Source organism: Marmota flaviventris, chromosome 7, assembly GCF_047511675.1.
Source record: "Marmota flaviventris isolate mMarFla1 chromosome 7, mMarFla1.hap1, whole genome shotgun sequence".
Lineage (NCBI taxonomy): Eukaryota > Metazoa > Chordata > Mammalia > Rodentia > Sciuridae > Marmota > Marmota flaviventris.
Window position 1 is genome coordinate 5,618,205 of NC_092504.1, and position 17,822 is coordinate 5,636,026.

The 17,822-nt window shown below is 48.2% G+C and overlaps 1 protein-coding gene across 1 annotated transcript in view; it reads left to right on the forward strand.

Annotated features, from left to right (window-relative positions):
* Evc2 (EvC ciliary complex subunit 2) overlaps window positions 1-17,822 on the forward strand; it is a 96,633-nt gene that overhangs the window by 31,491 nt on the left and 47,320 nt on the right. The window contains exon 9 of the mRNA XM_071614780.1: window positions 973-1,112. Within this exon, the coding sequence (XP_071470881.1) occupies window positions 973-1,112 (140 nt within the window). The remainder of the gene's footprint in view (window positions 1-972; window positions 1,113-17,822) is intronic.

Genomic DNA, 17,822 nt, shown 5'->3' on the forward strand with positions numbered 1-17,822 from the left:
GGACAGCTGCAGGTGGCCCAGCGCAGGCCAGGACCCGGTGCCTGGAGACCCGTCTTTCTGGAGGTGGAAGTCCTGTCCAGCCGAAGGGGCCTGCTGCTCTTTCTGCCTCCGTCTCCTGGAGGAGAGGCGCCATCACAAAGTGAGGCTGGCCTCTGTCTCCTGGAGGCAGAGGTGAGGAGGAAAGCGGCCCACGTAATGACACCTCGTGTCACCGACCCAGCTCTACCTGCCGGGGGAGCGGACGTGCCGCGCTGTGACGGAGCGCAGCTGCGGGCGGAGAGCAGAGGGGTGAAGTCTGAAGGCCCTGCAGCACTCGCCCAGCACTGCGCAGTGGAGTCTCTTCACGTTTTCTTTATTTTTCTGCCAGTGGTGGTGACCAAGGAGACAATGTGCTGTAACACGGGGGGGTGCCTTTCCAGTGGAGCACCTGGGACTCGGGCTGCCTGGCTCCTTTGAGCTGTGTGGCCATCATGTGCTGTTCACTACTCTGAACCTCAGTTTCCTTATCTGTCAAGTGGGACACTGAGTGTTATGACATCACATGTGCCAGGCTCCTCTGTCCCATCAGAGTTGGGGTTAGTGATGACGACTGTCACTTCCACCTCAATCCCATGTTCTAATGAGAAACATGCCAAAACCGTGTCGCGGGGTCCTACTGCCAGGTGTGGGTCCCCTCCCCTGGTGGTGGTGATGAGGGTGGTACAACACCAGCACAGATCTTTGTGGGTCCCCAAGGCCTTCCCAGCCTCTGCTGTGCCGGGGGCGCACAGCCCTCGGGAGCAGGCCGTCGGAATCATGATCCCATTTCTCCACTGAGCAGTGGAGGCTCCAAGAAGAGCAGCGCTTGCCCGAGTTCAGCTGCCCACGGTGGCCAGGCAGCCCTGTCCCCTGCCTGCCGACTGCCAGCCTTCCCTTCCCTGTGGAGGTCCTACGGAGGCCCACTAAGTCGCTGTGTCTGCCTTTCTCCTGAAGGTTCAGCGAGCCGAGAGCAAGTTGGAGCCCTCGCCTTTCACCTCGGCGGGCGGAGTGAATGAGGACCTTTCCCTCAATGACCAGATGGTGGACATCCTGACTTCCGAGGACCCCGGGAGCATGCTGCAGGCCTTAGAGGAGTAAGAATCCCAAATCCCATTCTGCTTCCAGCCAGGCTGTGAGCGTCTGAGCTGCAGGGAGGGGAGGAAACAGGCGTCTGTCAATCGCTTTGTCATGCATCACTCGGTCGTCACCATCCGATGTTGTGAGCGAGACGTGCCGTTAACATAGACCAGACGGGCTTGGGTCTTTCTGTGACGGCAGGATTTATTGAATAGCAGTGAGCTCACAGGTCCACCACTTCCACCAGTGGCCACTCAGCCCGTGCTCGTGGGTCAGCTGACAGCCACAAGCCTGGCAATCACAGTTTTTATCCTCCACTCCTAATCACTTCTGTCTCTGACCCTGGAGTCACACTGCACACTGTACAACGTGTGTGTGTTCATATGTATGCCTTTGTGTTTACAGAAAGGGTTAAGGTGGCCTCGGGGTTACAGGAGGCGCTCTCCCGAGCAAGGGCGGAGAGCAGATATGGATGCAGAGAGTCACTGTAGGTGGCCAGGTGAGCAGTTCTGCAGATGGTCCAGGTGAGGGTCCAGACTGATGGCAGTTTCAGTGTCATCTTGGAGTGGGCCACGTGTTGACATCAAGTCTGGAAAAGCTGCACTGAGCTGAGGCCCGGGGTCAGAGAATCAGAATGCTGTCATTGAGGACTAGGCTTTTTTCTGGACCAGGCTCGTGACAAGGCTATAGGTCAGGGTGCTCTTGTGTCCAGCCTGGGGTGCTCCTCCTCTGATGGGTCTCAGGTGAGGGGCTGCTTCCTTTGCTGGTCTGGTGTGTGGCTCCTTGGTCTGGGTTTTGTGGTGTAGGTTTGATAGGCCCATGGAGCTGAGAGCTTCTGACTTAATTCGACAGGTCCACAGGAGGCCCTTTTTATTAGCACAGTTACATTTTTATTAGTTTATGCCTCGTGGCTGTGCTAAGCAGAGGTGGTGGTTTACTTGCATAAACAAGGTGCAGAGATACTCAGAATGGCCAACTACTGCTTTATGAAGTGGAGCAGCACGGGGTCAGGCACCGCCTGGAAACTGCTCTCCTGTTCACAGCGGTGGCACTCAGAGCAAGGCACGGCCTGCTCTCCACATCAAAACACTGCTCGCACTGGACACTAGACTCGGTGCTCAGGAAAAGAGACGTGTGAGGCACAGTCAGAGGCCAGCCCCCCCGGTGGGTAAGACAGACACAAATAGGACTGACCCAGGTTTGCTAAGGGGAACTCAGGCTGGCTGAGTGCGGAAGGGGAAGTAGTTACCTCTCGGAGGGCCGTAGAAATGCTTCCCAGAGAAGCTGACGTTGCAGCGCCTTCTTGAGGATGGAGTGGAAGCTTTCCAATGGGCTAATCAGGGAAGGGCGTTTCAGGCACAGGGGAGAGAGGACAGGAAATGAGCAAATGTGACTGGGGAGGTGTAGGAGAGTGAGTGTGCCTGGGGTGGGAAGTGGGGCCCTGAGGACAGAGGTAGAGAAGAGGCATCTGGAGAGGGAGGCCAGAGCAGGGCTGCAGTGGCTGCTGGAGCTGAACTCATTCTTCGTAGTTAAGGAAGGCTTAGGCTGTACTTCCTGGTACGTAGAACACCTTGCCGGATTCTGGTGTAAGAACTTGACAGACCCAGTTCATGGAATCCCCGCAGCCACCCTATGAAGCAGGTATTGTTTCTACCATCTCTCAGATGAGCACCTGAGAGAGGTTCAGTGACTTCCCCAAGGACACCATTGGGTGGAGGCTCGGGCCCAGGAAACAGATGCAGGATCTGGGCAGGTGGCCCAAGAGGTGAGACGCAGTGGGACAGTAGACGTGCTTTATTTGGAGGCAGCAGTAGACCCAGCCAACCCCCTGAGTCCTTCCATGGGCCTTTTAGATCTATATGCAGCCCAGACAAAGAAGGCACATCATTAGGTAACCAGCAGGTAGGTAAGTGGGCACCTGCTCACAAGCAGATGTTCACGCCCTCCAGTGCCTACACTGTGTCAGGGTGTTCACGCCCTCCATGCCTACACTGTGTCAGGGTGTTCATGCCCCCGAGTGCCTGCGCTGCGTCAGGGTGTTCACGCCCTCGAGTGTCTGCCCTGCGTTAGGGTGTTCATGACTTTGGCCACACACTAAAAACAGCCTGCTGGAGCCTTGGCCAGGGAGCTTGACCATAGCCATCTTGGCCTCCCCAAAGGCCACTAGTAAATAATAAGGTCAGGTTTTCAACCCAGACTAGCTCCCTGGCCCAGGCTCTTAGGGTGCTACACTGCCCAGGATTTCTCCTGGCCAAACTCATGGGTCACAGCCACATAGCTGACTGTCACTAGATAAGGTTCATCAACCGAGAGCTTTCGAGATGACTTCTTTGTGTGTTCCCTTTTTTAAGTCACTCAGTTGTATGTCAGAATTCTTAATCTTATTGTTTGTTTCCTTGAACATAGTCAGCATGATTCATTTAAAATTCCTGAAAACTTCATTATTATACACTCATTTTCTCTTATCTGTTTTCCTCTTAGTGTTTGAACATATTGTCTTTTCTCCTCATGTGCCTGAGTATTTTTAATCATGTACCAGACATTATACGTGAGAATTGAGGTGATAATTTGAGGACTAGGATGATATTATTCTTGTAGGCAGCGAGGGTGTGCCTACAGATTACCTTAACCCAATCAAGATTACTACTAGTTAGGGCTTCATTTCCTCCGTGTTGGATTCATTTTGTTATATCTGACTTTCATCCCCTTTCTTGTGACACTCCTCTTCATTACTAATAGGACCATGTGGAATCTCTCAAATTGGAGGTCACTTACAGGAAACTTTTCCGATTCTAGATTCTAGATTCCTAGTTTCACGCACTCACTGCCCACTGAGGAGTGATTTCTATGGATTCAGAATTATAATGCTGATAAACCACATGGCTTATTTTTGTAATATTTATTTTAAATTTTAAAATGTGCAGCCTCTTTCACACACCTCATTTAATTTTGTCCTCAGGATAATGCTCTTTGATAGGCCTTCTTATTTTTGATGTTTGACAGTTGAAGAATCTGACTTTACTAGGCCCCAGAGGTTTATCCATTGTTATACATCCAAGTGAGAGAGAAAAGATTTTTCTTTATTTAGCGTTTGGCACATTAGATTTTGCAAAATTCCATGAGCCTTAGCATCCTCCTCTCTCTGCTGGGGACTCACTGATGACTTGGAGGACACTCGTTGGCAGGTAGAGCATTTTTACAGTGATAGTTGCTGCTGAGCATGGGTCACATTGGTGGATACAAAAGAGAAGTGTTCAAGGGACGAGCACTTTCTCAAAAACATTGAAAACTAGAGGACTTAAAATCGAGTAACTCCTTGATCCTGCCCCTTGGAAATGATGGCGGGGGGACAGTGTCCTGTGGCACATGGCCATGGATCAGGCAGGGCCAGAGCAGCTCTGCCTCTTCCTTCTTGGCAGTGACTACTTACTGCCTGGAGAAGGGCCCTACATTGTGTGACTCATGTCACTTGGAGAGCGACTGTCATCCTCCCTGAAAGGGTGCCCCCCCCCCCCACCCGCCGACGACCAGGTACCTTTGTGAACAGCCTGGCCTGGGCCTCCAGGTGCAGGCTGGCCTTGCCCAAGGTGGGAAGTGGGCCTGTTGATCATTCTGTCTTCCAGGGTTGGGTCGTTCAGCTTTGGGTGTCCATTCAGATGCCCGTGTTCATTGTAGCTTAATTCCCTAAGTAGGGTACCAAGGTTGACAGGCAACATTTGCCCCCCTGTCCAAAGTTGGGGATGTGGGTGCGTGATGGGGAGAAAAGTTCTGACAGAGATTCATAAATGTCACTTAGTGGGTTAAGCAGACATGATCAGCTTGGTTCCTAACTAAAAGTCATTTTCCCCCAAAACTCGGAAATGAAAAATAGAGTAAAATGATTGGATCTGTAATTAGCCCCTGGATACTTAATTTGCAAATAGGTAGTTCTCTGTAACCATTTGACCAGATTAAGTGGTACTTCGAAGCATAAACCCTCCTGCCTTTGTCTTTGATTTGGAAATCGGTGGAAGGTAAGAGCCCACTTTCCATGTCCCTGTGTCATGTGAGATCACAGTTGGCTGCTGCGGTTCACGGGTCCTGGTGTTAGATGCAGTGGGGTGTCTGTGTTTATGAGGAGCTCAGCAGCCCTGGAGTTTGGGTGCATTGCTCCTCAGGAGCTAATCTGACTTTGCATAAGGACTGTCTAACGTTGATTATCACTCAGGCCCTGAGATTGTTCAGCTGTGGGCTGAATTCCTTCCACTTCCTGGCACTTGGTATCATTGAAGGCCAGCTCTGTGTCAGGCACTGCGGTTGGACACTAGTTTGGGGGATCTGGTCCTTTTTTTTTTTAATTGTAGCATTGTCAATTATTTTTAATCTTTCTATCTTGGCTTATAGTCAGGCTTAGGAGCTCCCAGAAAGCAAATGTCACTCAGAATGTCAGGGGCTTAGTATGCATGGAGATCTCTGATAGTCTTACCGCTAAAAATAGCCTTTTCCTCTAGCAGACATTTATCCTGTTTGTAGCTCTTGCTTGAGCTTTAGCTGGGTTCTGAACTTGCCGCTTAGGTGAGTTGATTGCCACCTCATTTCCACGGCCCGTCAGACCCTTATCTTTATTTCTCCTGCTGATTTATTTTTGACGGAGCGTTTCCTGGCTTTACTTGGTTATTTGGCTTTTACATCATTTATTCATAGGTGCCTCCTACAGGGAGGACTGGGGTTGGGGGGGCTCTTTGCTTTTTCATCAGGCTCCTGGATTGTTGTCATGGTGGAGGTGGCTCAGGCCAAACATAGGCTGGGACTGGGGGGAAGGAGGGACTGAGAAGGACTGGCTGGTCCCAGAAGTGTCTGGAGGCCTGGTGCGCCCCTGCTGTCTAGCTCTGGCCCTGCTCGGGCCTGACCACTGCCAGGCCCTCACGCCTTCAGACCGCATCTGAGGTTCAGGCAGGTTTGCTAAGGTCCATGGGTGGCAACGGACTGGGACGCAGGCCTGCCTGCTTCCTAGTGCACTGTTATATTGAGAGAAGAGCCTTGTAAATCTAATCTGAGCTTAGAGTTTTCAGATGGGCAAAGAAGATAAGGAAAATAGGAGTCCAGTGTTTCTGTGGTCAGGAGACCTCCCCCCTGGCCCCGTGCTTGTCAGTGTGCAGTGCAGTGCGTGCGGCTAAAGGGAAACTTGATCTGCACGCCCAGAGCTTTATGCCGGCCGGGTAGTAGACCCTCTTTTTTATTCTTTCCAAACATTCTGCGGTGATGTGGTTGTGCTCCTGTCTCGAGGAGCCTGAAGCCCAGGGAAAGTGTCTCACCCAAGGCTCTTTTGTTCTTTCGCCCTTTGGCCTGCTGTCTGGGACGTAGGCCTAGTGAGAAGCAGTTGCCTGATGGCGTCAGCAGGGTCTCTCCGCCTGTCTCTGCCAGTCTCATGCTCACCTGGGGTCTAGCCTCCCTTCCTGGCCAGCCTTTGTCTTGCCGGGTTTGTTGTTTACCCCTTTTTCTGTGAGCGTGCACATAGCCGTGGCGTACAGCTCACACTCATGTACACCAGGGTCACTGCAGGGCTGGGCCTTCCTGACCGTGGTGTGTGAAGGAAGGAACATCCCTGGAAGCCCCCAAATCGTCCTTGCATTTCGGAGCTGGAGATCAGCCCCCAGTGGATGAGTGGTCACCCCAGCTGCTGAGACAGGAGTGGGCTGTCGCCATCTCCCTTCCCTTCTCAGCCTCGGTCCTGCATTCGCTCCCTCCCTCCCTCTTCAGCCAGTGTTTCCTGAGCACTTCCTTTGTCCAGGATGGTTTGCAGGGACCTCTGGATGCAGAGTGGCCCAGGAACGCACAGCTGCTGGAAGCCAGGCTCATGGTCCTGAGGGTGGGTGTGAGGTGCAGGGGGAGGGGACAGAGTGCTGCACAGGGGACCTCAGTCCTTTCTGAGGAGGCCAGGGAGCTTTGTCCAGATGTGGCTCAGGCAGAACAAGCAGAGGAAGAGCAAGGGAACCGGACTACCAGAGCAATGTGGCCCCGCAGATGCAGGCGTCCATCTTTACCCATCCAGGGACACTTGGTCCAGCACTGCTCTGAATGTGTGCATACAGCAGTGTCCTGTCCCCATGAAGCTGTCCTAGTTGGGGACAAAAAGCAGGAAGATGAAACGTCAGGAGGTGAGGGGGGTGATGCAAATCTTGCAGGACGTGGGAGCTGTGAGTGGGTGACTTGGGAACAGCATCCTGATGAGGTGGCCTTGGAGAGGAAGGAGCCTGAGGACAGTGTCACTCCCTGGGATTGAGGGAGGAAGAAGGCGAGACACACAAACCCAGAGCCTTGGATCATGCGTCCCTCTAGGGGAGGAGGCCAGCAGGGTGTCAGGGCACCCGGTTCACTTCCCGAGGCCCTTCCCTAGCCGCGACTCCTCCTATGGCTCATGTCCAAGAGCAGGGGACAGGTCACTTTTGACTTTAGGAGATTCTGAAAGAGGTGGAAATGAGGCATCCGTTGATTTAACTTTGAGGCCAAGATGAACCTGAGCTGAAACTTCACTTCTAATTCCCCATTTCAAACTGATTGCAATGATAAAGCTCAGCAGAGAGTTGATCTGACATGATCAACCCCCACCAAATAATCAGTGAAAATGCCCACCAGGGAAGGCCGTGAGCTCCCCACAGGGGCTCAGCAGAGCGGACCTGCCACCCAGAGTGAATCTCCTAGAGTTGAGGTCCTGGGAAATCCAGTGCATTTCTCACTCTGTCCCCAACTGCCTCTTCTGGTCTCTTACAGCCAAAGGGGTCTGACTGTGCCCTGGCAGGTCACCCCAGCAGTAGCTCATCTGGGGCTGCCTCAGACGGTGGAGAATTGACCCTTCTCCAAGTCATATTTGGGTTTCTTTCCTCAGCATCAGAATCAGTGGGATTATCTCAGCTCTAGGCACAGCATGGGGTGTAGGAGAAAGCAGCTTGTCCCCGGTGGTGGCACGCGTGCCCATTGGCTCCAGGCCAGCACTGCTGCTGCTCCCAGGGATTGGAGGAGACACTTGGATGTCATCTGAGAGGGAGGTGTGCAGAGCTAAGCCGGGGGTTGAAGAAAGGCCCTTTTGTCTTTAGCCTGAATCCACTTAAAGAGTTCTCACGTGCAAATAGCTGTTGGGTGGTGACGTCCTGATGGCCCTTCTCACCTCTTCTCTGGCCCCTGCACCAAGCCCATCGCTATCCCTCCCTGAGCTCTCACCTCTTCCCCTCTCACTGCCACTCACTCATCAGCCAGAGGGTCTCTTGTGGGAAGTGTCCTGGGTCACCTGCTGATAAATAACCCTCCCAGCTTCCTGATGCTCTTGGGCACAGTCCTAAGCCCCACGTTGGCCTGCAAGGTCTCAGACACCCACTCAAGGCTCTTGAGCCTGGCTTGAGGTACTTAGTGTTCCTGTGACCGCAGTCAGCAGGCATCTGTGAGGTGGATAGGATGGTGGCCCCTGCCACGATGCACATTGTAGGGAGGAAGACCATGAGGAAGACCCTGCTCACTGTCTGAGCTCGGAGGGCGCAGCCGCCGGGAGAGGCAGAGAGCTCCTCACCACAGGGCCAGGCAAAGCGGAGTCTAAGGCTACCTGCCTGGGAGGACGGAGCTCTGAGTGCTGGTGGGAAAGGTGACTCAGCGGACGCAGGTTTATTTCATTTCCAAATCCATCGTCAAATTTTTCATCTCAGAGTTTCTTTCATATGACACCATTGAATCTGACACCATTGAATCTTCAGGTAGATGGCAGTCTGTCTTTCCAAGTGAGAATTTGAAATGTTACCTGTCCATTCATCCATTCATCTATCCATCCATCCATCATCCATCCTTCTGCCCATCCATCCACTCAACCACCCACCCACCCACCATCTACCCGCTCGTTTGTCCATCCATCCATCCATCCATCTATCTATTTGTTACCTGTCCCCTTCATCCTTCCCATAGTGACACAAGGAAAGACTGTGACAGACATGACAATAGCAGCAACAATGCAAAATAGCATTTTCCAGTGTTGTGCCGGGCACTGGACTCAGTGCTTCCTGCCTGCCGCTGGGAGGCCATGGGAAGAGGGTAGAGCAAGGACACTGGAGCCTCAGGAGATGGGTTCGAATCCCAGCTCTGCCACTCAGTACCTCTGAGACGCTGAACACATTTTTAAAAATTTTTTGGGCTGGGGATGTGGCTCAAGCGGTAGCGCACTCGCCTGGCATGCGTGCGGCCCGGGTTCGATTCTCAGCACCACATACAAACAAAGATGTTGTGTCTGCCGAAAACTGAAAAATAAATATCAAAACACACACTCTCTCTCTCTCTCTCTCTCTCTCTCTCTCTCTAAAAAAAAAAAAAAATTTCTGTGCCTTAGTACTTCAACCAAGTTGTTGATCACCTACCTTGTAAGATTGCTGGAAGGATTTAATGCTGTAAGATGTTTGAAGCTATTAGAACGAAGGCTTACTATTATGGTTTTGATAGGAGGTACCCCCTCAAAGCTCACATGTGAGACAATATAAGAAGGGTTCGAGGGGAAATGATTCGCTAATGAGAGTTTTAACTCAGCCAGTGAATCAGTCCCCTGATGGGGACTCACTGAGTGGTAACTGAAGGGGGTGGGGGGTGGCTGGAGGAGTTGGGTCACTGGGGCCTGCCTTTGGGGTATAGACTTTGTACCTGGCAGTGGAGTCTCTGTTTCCTGGTGCCACGATCCCAGCTGCTTCCTCCACCACAGTCTTCTGCATGACGTCCTGCCTCACCTCTGAGGAATGCAGTCGGCCAGCTACGGACTGAGACCTCTGAGACCATGAGCCCCAGAGGGAACATTTCCTCCTCTGACTGTCTGTGTCGCTCTTTCGGTCCCAGCAGTGAAGAAGCTGACTCACACACCCACCCAACACAGGAGGCCTTGCTGTCACTCCCCTCACTGACGGGGCGGTTCTGTTCTCACTTAACAACAGGGAATGAGGCTCGCTGTTCATAACTCCCCCGCGCTCCCCCGCACTCCCCCGTCTCCTGAGGGGTGAAGCTGGGATTGAAGCTGTATTGGGTGATTCTCAGGCCCAGGCTTCCAAACCCAATAAAACACCCCCTGCCAGGAAAGGGGGGAGCACACAGGTGAGGAGGGCTGTTCATGGAGGTTGGAAGTGGACAGAGGACCTCTCCCTTCCCCCTCTGTCTGCTCTAGAGCCGACTCCTGTGGGCGCGGGCCAGCAGGCGAGGGCAGGGACAGAGAGGTGGCACACATCTGAGCTGGCACACGTCTGTCTGTACTGCATCCCGTTGAGGCAGGAGGGCCCTGTCAGACCTCTGGGCACAGAAAGAGGAAAAATGTCCAGGACAAAGGACACAAACTGTGACCTCTGGTTCTTACCACCTGTTAGAGTTCATCCTCAGTAGACCCCAGGGTCCCCCCCCCCCGAGTCTTGGGGACGTTCTGCCCACACATAGTGAATACGTGTACCCTGATGTAACCTCCAGTTGTAATTGGGATGGTGAAGCAGCTCAGGAGGTATTTTTCTCCCGAGTTTCCGTTGTCCAGGCTTTCAAGTCGACAGGACATAAATAGGATTTATGGGGGCTGGGCTGGGGCTCAGCAGTAGAGTGCTCGCCTAGCACGTGCGAGGCCCTGGGTTCGATCCTCAGCACCATGTAAAAATAAATAAAATAAAGGTATTGTGTCCAACTACAACTAAAAAATACATATTAAATAAATAAATAAATAAATACGATATATGGTCTTGGCCCAGAATCTGGCAGTATCATCTGTCCATGGAAATTGACTTACAATGAAGAAGATTCCAGTGCCACCACTCTGAAATTGGTTCTTGTGGGTCTACGAAGCTTACAGTAGCCAACTTGAAGATGCCACATGAATACTGTTAAAAAAAAAGGCATTTTCCAAATTAATGACCCTTTATGTAGATTAACCAGTCCTTGGAACAACATTTACTGTCATTTACTGCCTTTGTTCCACATTGTGTCCTTATTTTGCTTTGACACTTTGGTCACCATCTGGTGAGAACTCGATTAATTTTTGTATGGACTAAATAAGAAAAAAAGACGCCTCTTTGTCACTCTCTTTGTTTTCAGCAGCAGCTGATCAAAGTACCAGCCGGCCCCTGGGTGATTTCAGCAGTGTGTTTCCTTCAGGGGACGCTGTCGTGGCGAGCCTGTCCACGGGTGTGAATGGCCGGCTTTGCTTCCGAGCTTCTGGTGAGCTCGGCACGCTTTCAGACTCCCGGGTGAAGCAGGCCGTCTATGCGAGGTGTCCCTTGAGCAGAGTGTAAGCGCAGCGCACCTCGTCCCAGCAAACATGTCCGTCTTTGAAGTGCAGTCACAAGATGATGTCTCTGTAACCTGAAAAAAAAATAATGTTCCCCAGGAAAGCAGCGTGTGAATTCTGCCAACTGTGCCCAGTGTTTGAAGTAGTAAAGAAGCGCAGCCTCAGAGCCCACCACCTGCGGCTCCCGTGTCTCTGCCTCTTGGACTCATTAGGGGCTGTTTTGGGTGCTAGAAAAAATAGGCGTATTTCACTGCTGTCTGAATAATTTAAAATGCCACCTGGGAGGCAGGGGGCGGGGTGAAAATCTGCCTCTACCGGTGAATCTAATCCTGTAGGTGATGAATTTCTAGTATTTATTTCCCTCTTCTGAGGCCATTTGGGAAATTAACAGATGAGAGTCGACTTCATTAATATGGGCCGTTTTCATTCTTTTGTGGCTTTGGAACACTGACAGCTTTTGTTGTTGACTGCAGACAGCTGAGCCACAGTGATTGACACTGAGGCCACCCAAGCTGCCTCTGAGAGGCCCTTCCCAGACAAATGGGACGGGTGAGCTGTGGGCTCTGATGTGCAGCCCGTGTCCCGGGAGAGCGTATCCCTGCACTATTGCTGCGAGGTGCAAGACTCTTAGCACGCTGGTCAGCTTTGCATCACTGGGGCCAGAAGGCCTGAGAAGCAGCTCAGAGGAGGACGAGTTTATTTCAGCTCATGGTCTCAGAGCTTCAGTCCATGGCCGGCTGACCACATAGCTCTGGCCCAAGGCAAGGCAGAGCATCTTGGTGGAAGGATGTGGTGGAGGAAAGCAGCCCAAGCCATGGCAACCAGGAAGCCGAGAGAAAGCTGCTGTACCCAGGGACAAGGTCTAGAGTCCAGAGTCACACCTCAAGGGACCCATCTCCTCCAGCCTAGAGTTTCCACCCGGTTAGTCCATATCAGTGGGTTAATCCACCAGTTAGGCTGAAGCTCACATGATCTAGTCATTTCACCTCTGAACATCCTTGAATTGTCTTACACATGGGCTTTGGGGGAGCACCTTATATCTAAGCCATAATAGCTGAGCAACAGAGGAGGTCTCCATTATGCTGTGGGGGAAACAAGTCCTTCACTGAAGCCCTTTAGCTGGCAGATGGTTTGGCAGTGAACCACCAGTAAAGTGCCCGGGAAAGCCCCTGCAGTTTGTGGACAGCACAGCCACCTTCTTGTGTGAGTTAATCAGTGTAGGGAATGACTGATGCATGAAGCAGTCACGCAGGGTTTGAGTTCCTGCTTCAATGTAATAATTCACCACATTAACTTGGTGGCTTAAAACAACAGGAACATATCATCTTAGTTCTGGAGGTCAGGTACACAGTGGGTCTGACCAGGCAGAAATCAAGGTGTCCACTCTAGGGGAGGTCCCCTTCCTGTCCCCCAGCTTCTGTAGGCTGGCCGTGTGCCCGACTCCGACCCCTTTCCCTGTCTGCAGAGCCTGGTCCTCACTCCTGCCCCCGCCGCCTTCTTCACGTGGTCCACCCTGACTCTGACCCCTCTTCTCCCTCCCTCTTCTGATTTTAAAAACCTTGTTATTGATCTCCCTGTGTCGAGGTCAGCTGACGAGCAGCTTAACTCCATTTGCACCCTTAATGGACATGGCCATTGCTGGGGAGCCGGCATTCTCTCTGCCACATGAGCCTTCCCGGAAGGTGTGAAGTGTTTTCTGTCTCAGAGTAGAGGGGACTTTTGTTTTTGAGCTTGTGCACACTCAAGCAGGTTTAGCATTAACCACGCAGCCTGCTGAGTTCACTGAGGAATCCGAGGACAAGGACTCGGGGTCTCCTTGGCTCACAGAAACACAGGGCAGCCCCAAGGCCAGCGACATGGCTGCTCTGGAGTGGAGAACAAGGCTCACCATGCTCCAGAGCCCAGGGTCTGGGGGACCCCACAGGGGGCAAGGTGGCCCCCCCTCCCTGTCCACCCGTAAAGCTGTCAGCCTTCTGTTGGTCCATGTGAGGCCTCCCAGGGGACACTCCTGCTGGTCGGTCTCTTCTTTTCACCCCGGGAAGTCTCCTGGCCCCTCTAACCCAAGAGCCCCGCATCTGGCTCTGGTCGCTCCAACTATTGCTTTTATCTGATCCTTCATTCTTTGTTCTTTTCTAATTTCTTTCTTTTCCTGTTTTTATTTGTCCTTTTAAGATATACATTCACAATATTCAGTATTCTGACATATTAGACGTAAGTGTGGTGTCACTTCCCATTCTCGTGGTTGTACATGACGTGGAGTCACACTGGTCGTGTGCTCATATATAAACACAGGAAAGTTAATTCCGATTAATTCTACTGTCTTTCCCATCCCCATCCCCCTTCCTTCCTAACCCAAGGAACTTCTGTTCTCCCCTCACCCCCTTATTCTGTGTTAGCATCCGCATGTCAGAGAGAATGTTGAGCCTTTGGCTTTGGGGATTGGCTTATTTCACTTAGCATGATAGTCTCCAGTTGCATCCATTTACTGGAAAATGCCATCATTTCATTCTTTAAGGCTGATTAATATTCCACTGTATATGTGTACCCCATTTTCTTTATCCATTCATCTGCTGACAGGCACATAGGTCCCATAGCTTAGCTATTGTGAATTGAGCTGCTGTAAACATTGATGTGGCTGTGTCACTATAGTATGCTGATTTTAAGCCCTTTGTGTATGTATCGAGAAGTGGGATAATTGGGTCAAATGAAATGGGTCAAAAATCCATTTCAGATTTTCTGAGGACTCTCCATAGTGCTTTCCAGAGTGGTTGCAGTCTCACCAGCAATGTGTGAGTGCACCGTTTTCCCCACATCCTCACCAACGTTAACTGTGATTTGCATTCTTGTGATTGCCATTCTGACTGGAGTGAGATGAAATTTCAGTGTAATTTTAATTTGCAATCTCTAATTGCTAGAGATGTTGAACTTTTATTCATAAATTTGTTGACCAGTATTTCTTCTGTGAAGTGCCTGTTCAGTTCTTTGCCCATTATTGATTGGGTTATTATTATTATTATTTTTTGGTGTTAAGTTTTTTGAGTTCTTTATATATCCTAGAGATCTCTATCTGAGGTGCAGTTGGCAAAGATTTTCTCCCATTCTGTAGGCTCTCTCTTCATGTTTTTGATTAATTTCTTTGCTGTGAAGAAGCTGTTTAGTGTGAACCATTATTGTTCTTTAGGAGTCTCATTGAGGTAGTTGGTTCCGAAGCTGACATGATGGAAAGTCGTGCCTACATTTTCTTCTAGTAGGTGTAGGGTCTCTGTTCTAGTGCCTAGGTCCTTGATCCACTTTGAGTTTTGTGCAGGGTGAGAGATAGGGGTCTAATTTCATTTTGCTACATATGGATTTCTAGTTTTTCTAGCGCCATTTGTTGAAGAGGCCATTTTTTCTCCAGTGTATGTTTATGGTGCCTTTGTCTAGTATGAGGTAGGTGTATATATTTGGGTTTGTCTCTGGGTCTTCTATTCTGCACCATTGGTCTTCATGTCTATTTTTGTGCCAATACCATGCCATTTTTGCTACTGTAGGTCTCTAGTATGATTTAAGGTCTTGTATTGTGATGCCTCCTGCTTCGCATTTTTTCCCAAGGATGGCTTTGGCTGTTCTGGATCTTTTGTTTTTCCAAATGAATTTCATGACTGCTTTTTCTATTTCTATGAAGAAAATCACTGGAATTTTAATTGGAATTGCATTAAACCTGTATGGTGCTTTTGATAGTATGGCCATTTGACAATATTAATTCTGCTTATCCAAGAACAGAGGAGCCCTTTCCATCTTCTAGGGACTTCTTCAATTTCTTTCTTGTAGTTTTCCTTGTATAGGTCTTTCACCTCTTGTTAGATTGATTCTCAAATAGTCTATTTTTTATTGAGGCTGTTATGTTTCAGTGTCATTGACTTCAGCTCTGATTTTAATTATATCCTGTCTTCTGTTGTTTTGGTGTTTATTTGTTCTTCTTTTTTAGGGCTTTGAGATGTAGTGACAGGTTATTTATTTGGTGACTTTCTATCCTTTTAAACAATGAGCTCAGTGCAGTGAACTTTCCTCTTAGAGCTGCCTTCATGGTGTCCCGGAGATTTGGATATGTTGTATTGCTAGTCTCATTTGTCTCTAAGTAATTTTATATTTCATCATGATTTCTTCTGATATCAACTGGTCATTCTAATGGATTATTTAGTTTCCAGGTGTTAGGGTAGCTTTTTTAAAAAAATTTTATCATTGATTTCAAATTTCATTCCCTTATGATCTGATAGAATGCAAGGTATTTTCTCTCTTTTTTTGTGTGTGTTTGCTAAGAGTAACCTAAGATAAGGTCTATTTTAGAGAAGGATCATGTGCTGTGTAGAGAAAGTGTACTCATTCATTGATGGATGAAATATTCTATGTATATCTGTTAAGTCTTAATTATTAATTGTATTTTTTTATTTCTATAGTTTCTTGAGTTTTTGTTTGGAGGATCTATCCACTGGTGAGGGAGATGTGTTAAAGTCACCCAGTACTATTGTGTTGTGGTCTATTTGATTCTTGAAATTGAGAAGGGTCTTCTTGATGTATGTAGATGTTCCATTGTTTGGGGCATAAATATTTATGGTTGTTAGTCTTGTTGATGTATAATTCCCTTATGTAATATAAAATGTCCTTCTTTGACCCTTCTGATTTTCTTTGGTTTGTTGTCCACTTTATCTGATATGAGGATAGAAACCACCCCTGCTTGTTTACAAGATCCATATGAATGATATGTTTTTCCCATCCTTTTATCTTCAGTCTGTGAATGTCTTTGCCTGTGAGGTGATCTCTCTTGTGTATTGTTGGGTCTTGTTTTTTAATTCTATCTGCCAGCCTATGTCTTTTGATTGATGAGTTTAGGCCATTTACATTTAATGTTATTATAGAGAAATGCTTTTTGTTCCCTGTAATTTTGATTTATTTTGGTTTTTACTTTGAATTAGTCTCTCCTTTGAGTATTCTTCTAGTGTAGTTCCTCCCTTTGCTGGTTTTCACTTTTATTTTTCATTTCTTCTTCATGAAATATCTTATTTAGCATGTTCTGCCGTGCCGGCATTCTAGTTGTGAATTCTTTTAACATTTGCTTATCATGGAAGGTTTTTATTTCATCATCAATTCTGAAGCTTAATTTTGCAGAGTATAGTATTCTTGACTGCATCCATTTTCTTTCAGAGCTTGGTATATATTATTCCAAGACCTCCTAGCATTGGGGGTCTGGGTTGAGAAATCAGCCAAGATCCAGATTGGTTTTCCTCTAAATATGACCTGTCATTTTTCTTGTGGTAAAATTCTATCCTTATTTTGTAAGGCATTTTTATAATAATGCACCTTGGTGTAGGTCTGTCATAATTTTGTATTTTTGATGTCCTGTAAACATTTTGTTCTTGATTTTCCATTTCATTCTTTAATTTTGGGAAATTTTCTGATATTATTTCATTGAAAGAAAGATTGTTTGGTTTGTATCTCTGCACCTTCATCTATCCCAAAAGATCTTAAATTTGGTCTTTTCAGGTTATCCCATATTTCTTGGAAGTTCTGTTTATGGTCTCCTAACATCTTTTCTCAATGGTCAACTTTGTTTTTAAGATTATATATTTTGTCCTTATTGCCTGTCTTCCAAGTGATCTAGTCTATTAGAGATGCTTTCACTTGAATTTTTAACTTGGTTTATTGATTCCTTTATTTTGAGAATTTCTGCTTTTTTTCCTTTTCTTTTCTTTTCCCCCAGAATCTCTATTATTGAAGGGATCTTTCACTTCTGTTTTCTTCCTGATTACACTCCTTACATCATCCTGTACCTCACAGACCAGTTTTAACCATGTACATTCTAAACCCCTTCTCTGCCATTTCTTCCACTGTGATATTGATGAATTCTGTTATTGGAGTATCTTGGTTTGTTTGTGGAGATTTGTTCCCTTGCTTTTTCATGTTGTTTGTGTGTCTACCTATGTGACAGTATGGATCTGAGGCAGTAGATTCTACCCTCTGGACTTACAGTGTCCTTGAAGGTTTCTATTACCTCACTGATTTGGCAGAGACAAGTCATAACTACAAGCAGTGCAGACAATTAGAGCACTAAATCAAATAGTTCCTGCCATGATGCCTACAATTGTCACAATAAGCAGAAATGATGCGACCAGATATCGCCTATGATAAAAATCGCCAGTTTGCAAAAGGGTTTACAGTTTTTAATGGTGGAGAGGGAGAGAACAGGTGTGTTTATGATTGATTATGAGGGAGGAAGAGAGACGATAGAAGTACAAAATTAAAGGAAGAGTGAAAGAGAGAATAATAGAGATTGGCTGTTAGAAGAGGAAAAGAGAAAAAGAACCAAGGGAAACAGACAAGTGAGAGAAAAATATATATATAAAGTAAAAGTTTTAAAAATTAAAAGTGACCATAAAAGAAAATGAATAAAAAAGAAGACTAAAATATACCAATCAAGCGTCCTAGTTCTCAA